The 14,311-nt window shown below is 41.9% G+C and overlaps 1 protein-coding gene across 5 annotated transcripts in view; it reads left to right on the top strand.

The window, feature by feature from the left end:
* adamts17 (ADAM metallopeptidase with thrombospondin type 1 motif, 17) overlaps nucleotides 1-14,311 on the top strand; it is a 107,074-nt gene that overhangs the window by 22,652 nt on the left and 70,111 nt on the right. For all 5 annotated transcript variants that reach the window (XM_037096468.1, XM_037096467.1, XM_037096469.1 and 2 more), the window contains 3 exons: nucleotides 4,788-4,960; nucleotides 5,782-5,865; nucleotides 7,195-7,352. In XM_037096468.1, the coding sequence (XP_036952363.1) occupies nucleotides 4,788-4,960; nucleotides 5,782-5,865; nucleotides 7,195-7,352 (415 nt within the window). The remainder of the gene's footprint in view (nucleotides 1-4,787; nucleotides 4,961-5,781; nucleotides 5,866-7,194; nucleotides 7,353-14,311) is intronic.

Below are 14,311 nucleotides of genomic sequence, written 5' to 3'. Positions count from 1 at the left end.
GCGGCCTGTTCTGTCCTGCCTCCGGTAATGAAATTCTTGCTTCATGAATAGAATCTGAGACTGTCACCCAGTCAAAGGAAGTTAAAGCAACAGTGAAGCCCAGGCATCTCCTCCCTTCGTGGCTTCAATTCAGCAGTACCTGAACTGTATTCCAATATGAATTGGAATGGATCAAGAAGTTTTCCCCTCATAATTCCCTCTGCCAAAGCACACAGGAGACCAATTCTAATGTTTCATTTTTTGGTTTCCGTTAATTTAGGTTTTCAAAATGATTCAGACAGAAGATAAACCAAACAGCTTTAGGGTTAGGGATATCACTGAGTGTCCATCACGCTCTGCCTGCAGCAGGCCATTTTCCTTTCTTCTTCCTCTATTCTTGCCACCCTGCTGTCTGCCATTTGGCTGGCTCACATGAGGTAAGACCCACCCGCAACCAATCAAAAATGAGAACCTGTGGCCTAGTCCATATGTAGTAGGCATTTTTAAAACAGGGTTTTTTTTTAAAACAAAACAACTGCTGTCCAGATTAGTGTTTTATAGGTAATATCACATGATCATTCACATACACTAGGCATGTGTGTATCAGTGTAAATTGGAAGCAGAGTGGATAGTCTGTGGTTGGTTGCCCAGTTGCAGAAAGTACTATGAGTGAGGCAGTGAAACAGGACTGTTTCTTCACAGACTCCTCCTGAATAATGTTGTTTTTAGTAAAACTACAGAGGTAGTCACAGACCATAACTTTATTTGCATCAAGGTTGTTATCAAAGTCATGAAGGTGACATGAAGGTATAAAAAAAATGCATGTCTTTTCCCAAAATCGTAGTGTTTCTTATATTAGCTGTAGTTTTCTCCGTAGCTTTCTTCAGTAATAACTAGAGTCCAGTAACTGTACGAGGCGATGTCCTCCCACGGTGTACTAAAAGGCAGAGTCATGCTCCCCTGGTGGTGCTGGTGTTGGTCCCACAGTTCAAAGCACTGTGTTATTTGGTTCTGTGTGACTCAAACACATCCTCTCCTTTCTTATTACAAGCTCTTCCCCTCCAGATCACAGAGCAGCTCTCTGATCTCTGCCAGAGTATCTCATTTTTCTCTCTGGGTGGGATGTGTAGTAACTTTTATGGACCCCACTAGCTCTCAGCTATTTCTTCTATAAACTGTGACTTCCAGACATGAATTCTGTTGTTTTGGTACTTGGGTACGTTTGTGTTAAGCATCATCTGGTTCTTCCTTCTTTCTTCAGGAGGTGAATCTTGAACATGGACTGGACTTTAGTTAAATTGAAGGGGGAGAATAGTTGCATTCATTCTTGCTCAGCCAGCTTAAGGCCAGTGTTTATCCAACTACACTTATGGCTGCACTGAGCCACGCTGATTTGCTTTTGCATCACCAGTTGTGCTGTGCCATGCCGGGGATGGACTTACTCCACAGTAAAGCCAAGCCCAGCCTGTCCCGCCTCCAAGCATTCTGCAGTGACTGCGGCCAACCTATAACATACACCTGTGTCCCCTCTAACAATTGTATGTTGCAAATAGATTCTCGACTCAAGTTTGTGCAGGAAGACTGAGAGAAAGATGTTTCTGAAAGTCAGTGTGTTCAGCTGTCAGTACTTTTGTAGCCTCCAACTGAATCTCTACAGTTTCTCTCTTCCTGTTTGTTCGTTCAAACATCTGCTGTGTTTTACTGTTTCATCATGTTCACTTTCAGCTGTTTCAGGAGTCATGTTAAGGCACTGCTGCTGAAAACACGACGTTCCCTGTAATACCTCTTGTCTCAAGTCTAATTTTGCTAAGAGACTTAAATTTGGTGGCAGTGGTGTGTATTGTTTTATTATGCAATTTTTGACTATGGCTGGATGTGATAACTTATGCCAAAAGCTGCTTGACTTGAATGGACAGACTCAATAAGCCACACAACCCTAGAGACTCAGCTGTAAGATCCAAAGCTTTTATATAGTACATATACAACAATGCATAGACTGTTATTGCTGACTGGCTTCCAATGAGTGGGGCTCTCTTGGTTTGAAGTCAGTGTCTTGGGTGAATACATAATGAGATGTTAAAAGGAGCCCTCACTCTTTTGTTGCATTGTCACGGGCCTGGCAGAGCTTGCCTGAGAACAAAAGATCTATCAGTCACATTTGTGCACTCCAGGAAAAAAGCTACAGGCACTCGATAAGCCAAACAAAACAGAGCTCATTCTGAGCAAGAGTCTTTGCATTGATGGCTGCTGAGTACTTCAAGTAAGCAGTCCCAGATTGACACTGGAGCCAGCTGAAAACATGTCAACTGTTAGATGTTAACAGTCTGAACAAGATGACTTAATATCAACAGTAAAAACGATGATGAGGGAGAGGATGAAGGAGTAGACTGATGCATCAGAGGACCTGCATTTTGTCTGAATCAGTTATTTCAGGAGCTCTTTGTTATAACCATTGGAGACTTGACTCTGTTAATGATCTGGTAGATGTGGTAACTAAATGGCATTCTTATGGATTTAGGCTCATTCCCATTCCCAACATGATACCCAAGGTCCACTGCTGACATCAAGATGATGTTTTATCAGTGCTGCTAGGTTGAAAATTGTGTTCCAACCACATCACATTTTCTGTGGAGTAGTCTGCAGGAGCAGCAGCATCTTAGCAGCAGACAGGAGGAGACTTGATAAACTTACCAAGAAGGCCAGCTCCATTCTGGGATGCCCTCTTGACTCAGTGCAGGTGGTGGGAGAGAGCAGGATGATGGACAAGCTGTCATCACTGCTGGTGCAGGAGTCCCACCTGCAGGACACTATCTCAGCACTGGGCATCAACAGACTGATACACCCTCAGTGTGTGAAGGAGAGGTATCGCAGGTCCTTCCTTCCTGCTGCTGTCAGACTGTACAACCAGCACTGCTCCTACATAGACCTCACCCTGTATTCTGCACTGTGCAACAAGTCTGTACAAACTCATTTCAACACCTATATTTATTATCTATATTTAAAATCTGTATATAAATATTTGCTGTTCATTCTTGCAGTATATCATGTAAATATGTATATATGTCAATTTGATTCTATTTTCCTTCCTTTTGAATTATATTGTCTATATTATATTGTCTGTTTTGCTATTGCTCTTGTTCTTGTTCAAATGGCAGAAATGTTTTACTTCTCTGACTACATTTTACAGGGAAAAGTTGCTTTCATAGAGAAGGGCCTGATGTAATGATGTGTTGCACTCTGTTGTTTTCTCGGTATCACCGTGTTCAAATTGGATAACCTTGATACTGAAGATTGCATTGAACCTGGTTTGTACATTTCAGAGCAGAGTGTAGTGTGTCCCACATTCTGAAGTGAAAAGTAATGCACGATCCTCACACCCTCTCACCCTTACCACTTCTTTATAACAAGCAAAAAACTATCACTGATAGTTTGATGATGATTCTTTCAATCCAATGGCCCAGACTGGAGCTGCTTGTGCTGCTGTTGGGTAACTTCACTTGAACGTGAACACACTTGCACTTTACTGCTTCTTTTTGCACTTCTGGTGAGATGCTAACTGCATTTTGTTGTCTCTGTACTTGTACTGTGCACAACAGCAATAAAGTTGAATCTAATCTAATCTAATCTAATCTAATCTAAAAACAATTTAAAGATTATTTTCAGAACCTGACTGACACAAGTTGGTTAGTACTCAGAAATACCAGGGTCCCATTCAGTGGCCCACACAGTGGTAGTAGTGTTATATATTGCTGAATATATTTAATACAATTGCGAGTCTTAGCTCCCGGTCACTATAGAGTAGTAGCATTTTGGAATGTGTAAGTGGAGAAAAAGAGGGAAGATCTCCAAGCAAGCTATTGTATTTGACATAACACTACATTTGAGCAGCCAGGAGAGCTGGAAACAGACCGACCCATGTTCAGGGACTGTTCCAAGCCTTCAGGACTTATCTGCCTGCAGAAGTTTGCTCTCAGACACAGCTCTATCACTCCTGGTCCAGAGGGTTAAACTAGCCTTCTACTTCTCTCTGCACACCCACTGTGGTGGCTTTGACTTAGGGGTAGAGTCAGCATCTTGTTAAGGTGGCTGGTTTGAGTCCCCTGGTCTGCATGTCAAAGACACTGAACCCCAAAACTGCTCCTGATGTGCTGGTTTGCACATTGCATGGCAGCCACTACCATCAGTGTATGAATGTATGTATGAATTACTGTAAGTTGCTTTGGACAAAAGCATCTGCTAAATGCCTTAAATCTAAATGTAATGTGAATGTAAATAATTGGCAGTAAATATGTCCCCAGACTCTCTTGAAAATTGTGACATTTTTCCAGTTCCTGAGTTGGTGGAAACTTTATTAACTTTGTGAAATGCTGTCCTAATTATCTGTGCCTTCTTATAAGTCCTGCATCAAATGTAATACATCAACTTTTTTCTGTCCTTACTTAAAAACCATTGTGTCAGTTTATCCTTCTGAGTTTCTGTACATTCTGTCTGGATAAATGATATGCCTTGTTAACAGCAGATCAAGGCAGCTGCAAAGATGAGGCATACGGTTGTTGTTTTTTTAATGTCATTTAGATATTGCACATATTGCTTTAGCATTTCACCCAGTTCTGGTAAAGGATGCATCTCTTGGTCTGTTTGAGCAATAATACTATATTCTCCTGTGTAAAAACAACAGTCTATCAGTGTTTTCCAAAAGGCTTAAGTATAATATTTTCACGACCCATTATATGAGAATAACAAGCCACAAGGCTGAGGTGTAGTGTTTCTAACCTCTGCCCCTCCGTGTGTCTGCCTGTTTGTGTTAGGAAAGAAGAAGGAGAAGATCTCAAAAGTGGCCGAGGATGGTCGTGGGAAGAGAAATGCCATTCGGCTGCATGAAGCCTACACTGTGGAGACGGTGGTGGTGGCAGACTCTGATATGGTGCAGTACCACGGCGCAGAGGCAGCACAGAGGTTTCTCCTGACAGTCATGAACATGGTAAGAATCTCAGTCTCCAGGCTTCCCTCAACAAGTTGATAAAAACACATATTGATGTTTTATCAGAATCAGAATACTTTATTTTAAGTGTTTAACATGAACTTTTTGGTCCTCTTTGATACAAATGTTTAACAAAAATGTTGGAATAATCACAGCTGTTGTCTGTCTACATGGTTCAGTTCAAGTGAACCACATGCTTGTCTAGTTCTGGTGGGTTCTCCACTGGTCTGTTTTGGAGCAGGTACAAACATTTGGGCTCACACACACATTTAGCTAAAGTCTTTGTGTGTCAGAATTAAATTAAACTGTAATAAAGTAAAACAGATTAAAACAGCAAATACTCACGATAGTGAACTTGGAACTACACAATGACTTACATTTCAACTTAAATTATCAGTGACACTTCTGGTGTTACAAGTATGACTCTAGTGGTACATGTTCGAAGTAGCTTTGCAGGGCAGCAATATAATTTACTCTGTGTTTGTTCAGTAGCTTTGTCTTTTGGAAGATATCCGTCCAAGCATACTGAGGTCAGGTGGTTGTGGCTGAGGAGCTCCAATGGCAGCTATGTCACCAATAATGTTTGTGATGCCAATTGCAAATCGCTTTGTTCATTAAGGTGGACAAATCTTTCATGTGACATGTAATACACGGCCACTGAGCAACAATAATATTGTGTCTGAGGCTTGTGTATCATTTCTAACAGATATCATCAGACTGCAGAACAGGTCCACGCTCACTGATTCCTCTCTGCTCATTTATCTTGGATCGTGTCTCCCCTAATAATGCAACTGATTCCAATGTTACACTATTTCCTGCAGGTCTACAACATGTTCCACCATCAGAGTCTTGGAATCAGGATCAACATTCGAGTCACCAAGCTGGTGCTGCTTCACAGCCGCCCAGTAAGTCTGATTTTTTACCCTCTTTGTCCCCTTTTGAACTCTCTGCTGATGCTAAAAACCTGAGAACCTGACTGTCAGATGCTGACACCAGCATGTCGCTTGCAGCGACTGACCCAGTGATTTTAAGCACATACTGTAAATGTGTTAAGTATCATTCTGTTGCTGTTTCTTTGAATCGTTCTATGACAGACGTTGATTTAACCCCACTATTACATTGACCCATTCCTGCTTTTAAAATGTCTGTAATACTGGTCACCTGAACTTTTCGTTACCGAAATTCAAGGTTTTGTATAGGCACAAAATAAAATTGTGTTGTTCTTGGTTTGATTTGATTGGTTTTATCCTGTTGAATGGTTCTGGTTGGCCTGTGATTTTGAATGGGCAGACACCTGAGGCGGCTGTAGCTTCGGAGGCACAGCGGGTTGGCCAGGTCACTGGTTTGAATCCCTGGCTAAGTTAAGAAGTAATCTTGGAACTCTTCTCCCGTTGGTAAACAGGTGCATATCCTGATGTGACTCCATGGTTATTAATGTGGTGATGATGCAATTGTAATGGAACTACTGGTAACCATTAATTATGATATGTAATGTTTGTATTTCTACACAGGCTAATATTTGTTACTACTGAACTTTACTACCATGTACTGGACTTTAAGGTGTATGGCATTTGTTCTGCCACGGCCAAATACACCACTCACAGTATTAATCAAATGTGGAAAATGATTTTATTGGGCTTCTTCTTCGCCCATTGAACATAGAAACCAAATATTGTTGGTCATGCTAGCAGCATGGTCTTATAGATGACAATGTAGCTCTGTCAGCCCACCACTTTGGTCTCGACTAGCATAACAATTGTTAGACATATGATGAATCCTAATGACATTTTTGTCTTTTTCTGACAACCATTGGAAGCAATTTCTAGGAAAGTTGAAATATTTGCCATTCTTAGGCAGATTTTAATAAGTTCAGTGATTTTTTTTCAACTTTTTATTTGGAGTCATCATCCTGTCATCATTTTATCTTGTCTGGTGCTTTATGAAAAAATATCTCCAAAACTGAAAGTGACTATCACACCCGCCTCAGCTGTACTTTGTATTTAATACTAATTAGCAAACACACCAAACTAAGATGCTGAACATGCAAAACGCTATTCGTAATTATTTAACAGTATGTTGGCATTGTTACTGTGAGCATGTTAGCAGGCTGATGTTGGGTCAATCGACCTTTAACATTATGGATGTATATTTAACAACGTAATGAGAGGGTTAAAGCTGAACACTGTGACAACAAACCAGTAGTAAAGTTAATCTGCACTGTATCTGTTGTTCAGGAAAAGCTAAAGGTTGGCCATCAGGGAGAGAGGTCTCTGGAGAGCTTCTGTCAGTGGCAGTATCAAGAGTTTGGGGGCCCACGGTACCTCGGCTCCAACCACATTCCCGGTGGAAGGGACGACATCCCACCAGTGGACACAGCTGTGTTCGTCACCAGGTATGCAGGAAAAATGTCCTGAGATGAATGAATGGTAATGAATGATAAATGTATTGAATGTGGTCTCAGCACACTTGCCTGGACACATGCTTTCATCTTCACCACGAAGAATATGGCTCTCACTTTTGCAAGTTCGAATAAGAACTAAGTCATCCATTCAGTTCATTTTAAACACCACCCGTTTAACATGATCCTTAACTACATTGCGGCATTGATTTGATCTGCTACTAACCTGCTAACATCACGTTAAAAGGCTTTACAGCAACCCTGTGTACAGACCACTTGAGTATCAGATGTTTTCAGTTTGCACATCTCACACAACGGACACACTCTCATTTTAATCTGTGCCGCCAGCTGCACAGGCTCTGTGCAGGGTTGCATCTCAGCTGAGTCTCATGGGCCTAACTACAACCTGGTATGTTTATTCATGCCAGTAACAGGCATTGAATAAATACATTTATGTTTTGCAACCTAGATGGAGGAGAGTGTGCACTGAAGAGAACATTTTTCTGCTCCTTTGCTTTGGTACAGACAACACTGGGTAAGACAATCTTACAGCAGGGAAAGTTGCAGCTGCATTTTATGAAGTCACCAAACAGCCTTACTTCAATCCATGAAATTTTTCATCTGTGGTGTTCCATCCAAAAATGTTTCTGCACAGTACTTCACATTTATGTTGTGCTTCGTGGGGTTGAGGTGAAGTCTGAACAAGTGAATCTTCAGTCTTTTGTGAAAGATGGTGAGTGATTCTGCTGTCCTGACACTGGTCGGAAGTTCGTTCCACCACCGAGGCGCCACAACAGAGAGTCGCAACTTCACTGAGTGACATTTGTTTACTCTCAGCGATGGCGTTACCAGCCGGCCTGCTGATGTAGTGGAGGGAATTGCTTGTGCTGGGGCGTGTGGTCTGACCAGTGTTTGGAGGTAGATGGGTGCAGCTCCGTTTATGGCCTTGAAGGCCAGCACCATTGTCTTGAATCAGATACGGGCTGCAACAGGAAGCCAGTGGAGGTCACGGAGGAGGGGGGTCACAGGGGAGAATTTGGGTAGAATAAAAACAAGGCACGCTGAAGCGTTCTGGACATGTTGCAACGTCACAGATTGGCTAGATGTCATAATCAAATGTCCAACACGACTTGCTGGTTTTCTAATTTTACTGATGAACTTTGAATAAAAAATGATGAGAAACTCAGAGAAACCATGTAATGTGAGTAACCAGAGGACATGTTTACATGCACTGTAGTAGACTGCACACAGCAGCAGACCTTCAGACTGGTGCAAAAAAAATGATTTGTTCTAGACTCTTCTAGGCTTCTAAACTCTACTTTGTGTTAGTTTACATTAGATAGATTATTTTATTAATTTTTTTAAACAAGGCTTTGTCTCATATGATTTACCTATCCTTCCTCCATCTGCTCAGCCGTACTTTACTTATCTTAGCTTTTTGTCATGCACATGCTAATGTGTAAAATGACTTGTTATAGAGACCCAGATTCCAGGAAATCAGCTGTCTAATATCCTGACCTGATAGCAGTAACCAAGTCTGTCCTATTTATGACATATTGGGAAAACAGTTCACTGCCATTAACCAGCTGTAACCTGTTACTGAAGAGTGTGTTACCACACTGGTATTCATAGACAATGTTAATTAAATTAACTGCTTTGGAGCAGCATCGCACTGCCATGTGTGTTTATGCACTTAATCTTTTGTGCCCTTTTTTTTGCAGTGTATAAAAAATGAATAGATAATACATGTATGAAATCTTTGCACCCATACACCAAGCAGTTCAAGCCAACCAAAAAGTGGCTCTGCAGATGATTAACCTATAAACTAGGGGTTCCCTGGTTAAAATAAGATATTCATAACATGCAATTAGCAGTCATTCAGAACAGTGATTAAATACCAATCTCCAGCTGGGTACCATAAACTCATGGACGTTGTTTCTCAGTTAGCCCGTTTGTGTGACTCAACTCTGCCCTTCCTGTCTGATGGCTGGTGAACGGCAGGCTTAGCTTGGCTGCTTTCCTTGACTCCAGCGCCTGATCAGCTGGATGTGGGAGCAACAATAAGTGGATCTGACGCCTGTTTGGAATGAGCTGAGGATAAACAGTTGTAGAGGGCTGCAGCTGCATGTGGAAAATGCACAGCAGAGGGGAGACCCAGGGAAGGAACAGGAGAGAGAAAGGAACGAAATATTGTGAAACAGGGATGGATGAGTTGCACACAGCACGGCTAAATCAGAAAAAAGATGAAACAGGAGATAGATAGATAAAGCCACTTTTGATTCCCAAAAGTTAAAAAGTAATCCCTGAGCTCTCTTCCCGTCTGTAAACTGCTCCAGATTAGAGAGGAATCTGCTGTGACTCTGGGTGTTTATTCCTCCAGAAGATCTGGCTCTGCACCTGACTCTCTGCTCCAGAGCTGCCCAGGTCCGACCCCCACTGTGCCCGACTCTCCTCACACAACACTCAGCACACGTCTTTTGTTTTGTGTTGATAGAGGGGCCCCTAGAAATGCAGAAATTATATACTGTGCAAAACTATGTTATCAAAATTGTGCTTATTAATCTTCATCAGTTGACCTAGCAGCTCTGAGGTAGAGGGAATAGTTTGGGAAGGGGAGTGTCATTGTGGCTATTTCCGATGTGATTGTATGCAACTGGACAGATCTGAAGTGTTGCTGTTTCAAGAACATTACATTTTTTGAATTCATCAAAATTAGTTTAAAATGTATACTTTTCATCAAACCAAATTTAAAGTACGTACAGAAGCACAGCTCCGGCTTTGTGTAGCCTGGTATCCATACATTCTGTGTGAGTGACATTAAATCATCCAGAAACCCCTATCAAATGTCCTGTTATCTCCTCCTAAGAGCCAGTTAATAAGCTGTTAGAGACATACTGCAGTCATGTCATCCACATGAGTTTTCCACAAGCTGCAGTGGAGTACAGCAAGACAGCCACATACAGCTACACACACACACACGCACACACACACACACACACACACACACACACACACACACACACACACACACACACACACACACACACACACACACACACACACACTCACACACACACACACAAAGGACCAAGTGCAACAGGAAACCTGAGAGCACTGTGACACGCTTTAATTTGCCTGCATGCTACCTCACTCTCGCTCTGATCGCTGCTGGCAGCATCCTCTGCCCCCCTCCTCTGCCCCCCTCCTGCAGATGTTGATCCTGACTGCTCCTGTCCTCACACAGGACGCCTTAGGACAGTAGTGGTGGTTGTGTTAGGGGGCAGATCAGGTTTGTAACAAACCATCTCAAGAACAAAAGGCCACTTTATCCATGCCCTCCTCCCTCTCCTCACAGCAAGCAGAGACAGGATAGGATCTGACAGCAGACATGAGTACCCAGTTAAACAAAAGGATTCATTTTACCCCCACTCTCCCTGCCTACAGTTACAGCAGGTAATAATAGCTAATCCTTAATTAGGAATGTGTCATGTTGTGCCAGGCGCTGCCTTGTTGGGACTGAAGCATGAGGATGGAGAACAATTCTACCTCACTGACAGACTGAGGGAGGAGTGATTAGACACCAGACTCCATCAGCTCATGAAGGGGACTAGGATTTTTATGGGCAGATACCATGTCCCAGTTCAGGGGCCGCCTCCTTTGAAGTCGAGAGTTCTCGATTGACCACAACAAACGGCCTGTCACATTTACAAGGCTCTGAAATGTGGCTGACAAAACCATTTGACCAAACATCAAGGATATAATTGATGAGAGCTGTACAATAATTGATTTTAAAATCAGAACCACTGCAGAGACGTCAGGAGATGATGCAGTCAACATGGGACTGCAATCCATCCTGCTACATCTCAACTCCTCAGGAACATATGCAAGGATCTGGTTGACGAACTTAAGCTGAAATCAGATATATTTTATTTATATAGCCCAATAAATCACAATCACATTGCCTCAATGGGTTTCACAATCTGTACAGTGAACGACATCCTCTGTCCTTAGACCCTCGATTAGAATGAGGAAAAACTTCACATATTGAGTAAAAATAACTTTTAAACAGGGGAGAAAGATGGAGGAAACCTCAAGAAGAGCCACAGAGGAAGATCCCTCTTCCCGGACGGACAGACATGCAATAGATGTTGTTTGTACAATGATGAACAAAAAGATCACAGTTTACAAGCTGCACTGACAGAATATGTGCTACAAATTATGATTATATATGAAGTGTGTGGATCCAGGAGAAGACTTAGCAGGTCAAGTGGTGCTCGAGCCACATGACCGCCTCTCCACCATGGTGACCTGGAAGAGGGCAGGCCACACAAGATATTGGAAAAAAAACAGAATAAATAAAGAAAATAGAATAAAAAGGCATCACTTTTTTTGAGCAATGATCCAGTGGAGCCCAGGGTGTGATGATCCAGATCCGTCAGTATGTGAGGCAGCAGGACCCAGGATAGGTAGATGTTCTGAGTGAAACGAGAGGAGGAGGAGGAGGAGGAGGAGGAGGAGGAGGAGGAGGAGGAGGAGGAGGAGGAGGAGAAAGCTACGAGAGAGGACAGTGAGAGAATGACACAGCTTGCATCATAAGGGAAAAGAAAAAAGTTAGAGAAATTCAGTGTTACCAGGAATAAACAGATTGTTTCCTCGCCAGCAGGACAACATGAGCTCCAACACTACAGGACAATCAGAACTAACCTGTAGAATTATCCAAGCTCACTGTGCCTGAAGCTCAGGAAAACCACATCCAGCGCTCAGTCAGCAGTGGTGTGCTGCAGGGATGTGTGTTCTGCACACTGCTCTTGTCCCCACACAGCCATGATACATGTCAGGTGACCTGTCAGAGATCACTGTGACCTCACAAAAATGTTTTGGAAAGAATTCAAGAATTAATATGCCAAATAGGAAAAGATTTCACACAAATGTCTTGTAGGAGAAAATTGATAAAGTAATAGAATTTGATTTATTATAATGCAGATCAAAGGTAAGATTCTCTGCTCATTCATAAAGTTTTGAAACTACAAAAACACTTTGTAACGCACATTGCCAACACATTATTCAAACTTAGGAACAGAAGGGGAGGTCATGTCTTGTAAGTTTCCTCAAAGTCTTTACCACATACATTTTATGAGTCTACACAGACAAGGATGCAAACTGCAACTTGTCTGGTTGGTGGAGGCATACAACCACAAGCCGATAATTATTGTTTCTGTTGTGGCATTGTGTCTAACTAGAGTTCATTTCACCAGGAAATGTATCTTTTCAAAAAGTGAAAAGATCTGAAGACTGTTGCATAACATTTTTGTGGGGACACGGAAAAAAGCTTTTGGAAAATACTGACGTAAACCTGACACTGACAGAGGCTGTATTCTGAGACATCTTGGCATGTATACATTGCTAAATCAGCACTGACAAGAAACAATGGTTGACGATAGAAATTAAACTATTTTTGAAATATAACAAGAATGAATTCAGACATTTCCTATTGTTCAGGCCCTGTCTTTATCAAGTGTCTCACAGTGGGATTGACCAGAATTCAGCAGTGCATACTTGGCTCTTGTCCAAGCAGTTTATCAACTCCGATGATATTTGGGAGTTGGAGTGGTTAGAAGTTGCTGGGAGAAGATTCGCCCATGCACAGAGGCTGTGTCCTCACCACAGGCTCAGCTCTCCAATCCTACACGTGGCCTTTTGCTGGATGTCATCCCCCTCCTTCCTCTCATTCTAATGGAAGCCAATGAGGAGAAACAATGTTCACTTGTGACTGTGATTTTAACATGCTGTTTTGTCATAAAGTTCAGAGATTAAACATCTTATAATAAAGATGCATTTCATGCTGCAGTGGCCAGTTCCTTCCCTTTCGTATGTAGATAAGTGAACTCCAGACTCACCACTGTTATTTTCAAACTCAGCTGAATTTGAACTGCAGTTCGCAGCTAAACTGTCGAACATCACGACTAAGCTTGTTGAAAATCTGGGGAATTAATTATTTTGTTGTGATGACCTTGCATTCACCTCCTTAAATATCATGTTGTTTCTTTAGTTCACATGGATTCTCATGGCTTAAACTCATCAGAAAAATGGGGACATGTGTTTTCATTTTAATACTGACAGGCAGATTTATTTGTACTGTAGTGGGCAATGTATAACAGCTGATCAACATTTGATGTGTAATGATTTATAGCTATTGTCTCTCTGTGTTTGTTTGTTTAAAAACAAGTTTCCAGACAGCAAATGATGTCAGGCGTGTTTATTTCAAAGTGCTTGACATAAGAAAATAAAAACTTAAGAATTAATTTCCAAAACTGTAGGCCTTGAACACTTTATTAAAATCAGACAGTTTGGTGTCTTACTCATGTGATGTGAATAGTATCAGTGAATTGAAATGTGTTTTCTGTGTACTTTTACTACTAGTACGAAGCTCCTGTTTGGACTTCACATGAGTTGTTGGCAGTTTTGTGAGAGGAAGCATCCTCAACACTGGTCGATCTGGGGTTACCCTAACCCCCCCTAACCCTTTATCTCCTGCTTCAAGTCTTTGCATCCTTCTGAGATGGCAAATAGTTCTGTGTCACCATGTCCTCTTAATGCTGATGGAAACCACACGGCAGACTCTTCCTGCTCCTCACAGCTCTGTGCCCTGCAAAATGGCGTCCGCAGGCTTCATTCCTGCAGCAGTGCTGTAGACATATTGTGGCGGTGTGGGCTTGACTAAATACAATTCAGTGTACTACAAGTACAAAACCAGTTTCTCCACAATTTTTCAGTCTGGTCAGGGTAGAGAAGAAGTCACAGCGTTTAGACTCTGGGATATTGAGTCTTTCTGTAAACTAATAATATTCATTATAATAATTACATAGTTTTATTTTCTTGAGCTGTGAAGATGGAAATCTGTCATGTCTCCTCATCAAGTCTCGACATGAATTAATGACCGTTTGATCAACATG

The sequence above is a fragment of the Acanthopagrus latus genome, chromosome 4 (genome assembly GCF_904848185.1).
Source record: "Acanthopagrus latus isolate v.2019 chromosome 4, fAcaLat1.1, whole genome shotgun sequence".
NCBI lineage: Eukaryota > Metazoa > Chordata > Actinopteri > Spariformes > Sparidae > Acanthopagrus > Acanthopagrus latus.
The sequence above is the reverse complement of the archived record's forward strand: the minus strand, read 5'-3'. Positions and strand labels throughout refer to the sequence as shown.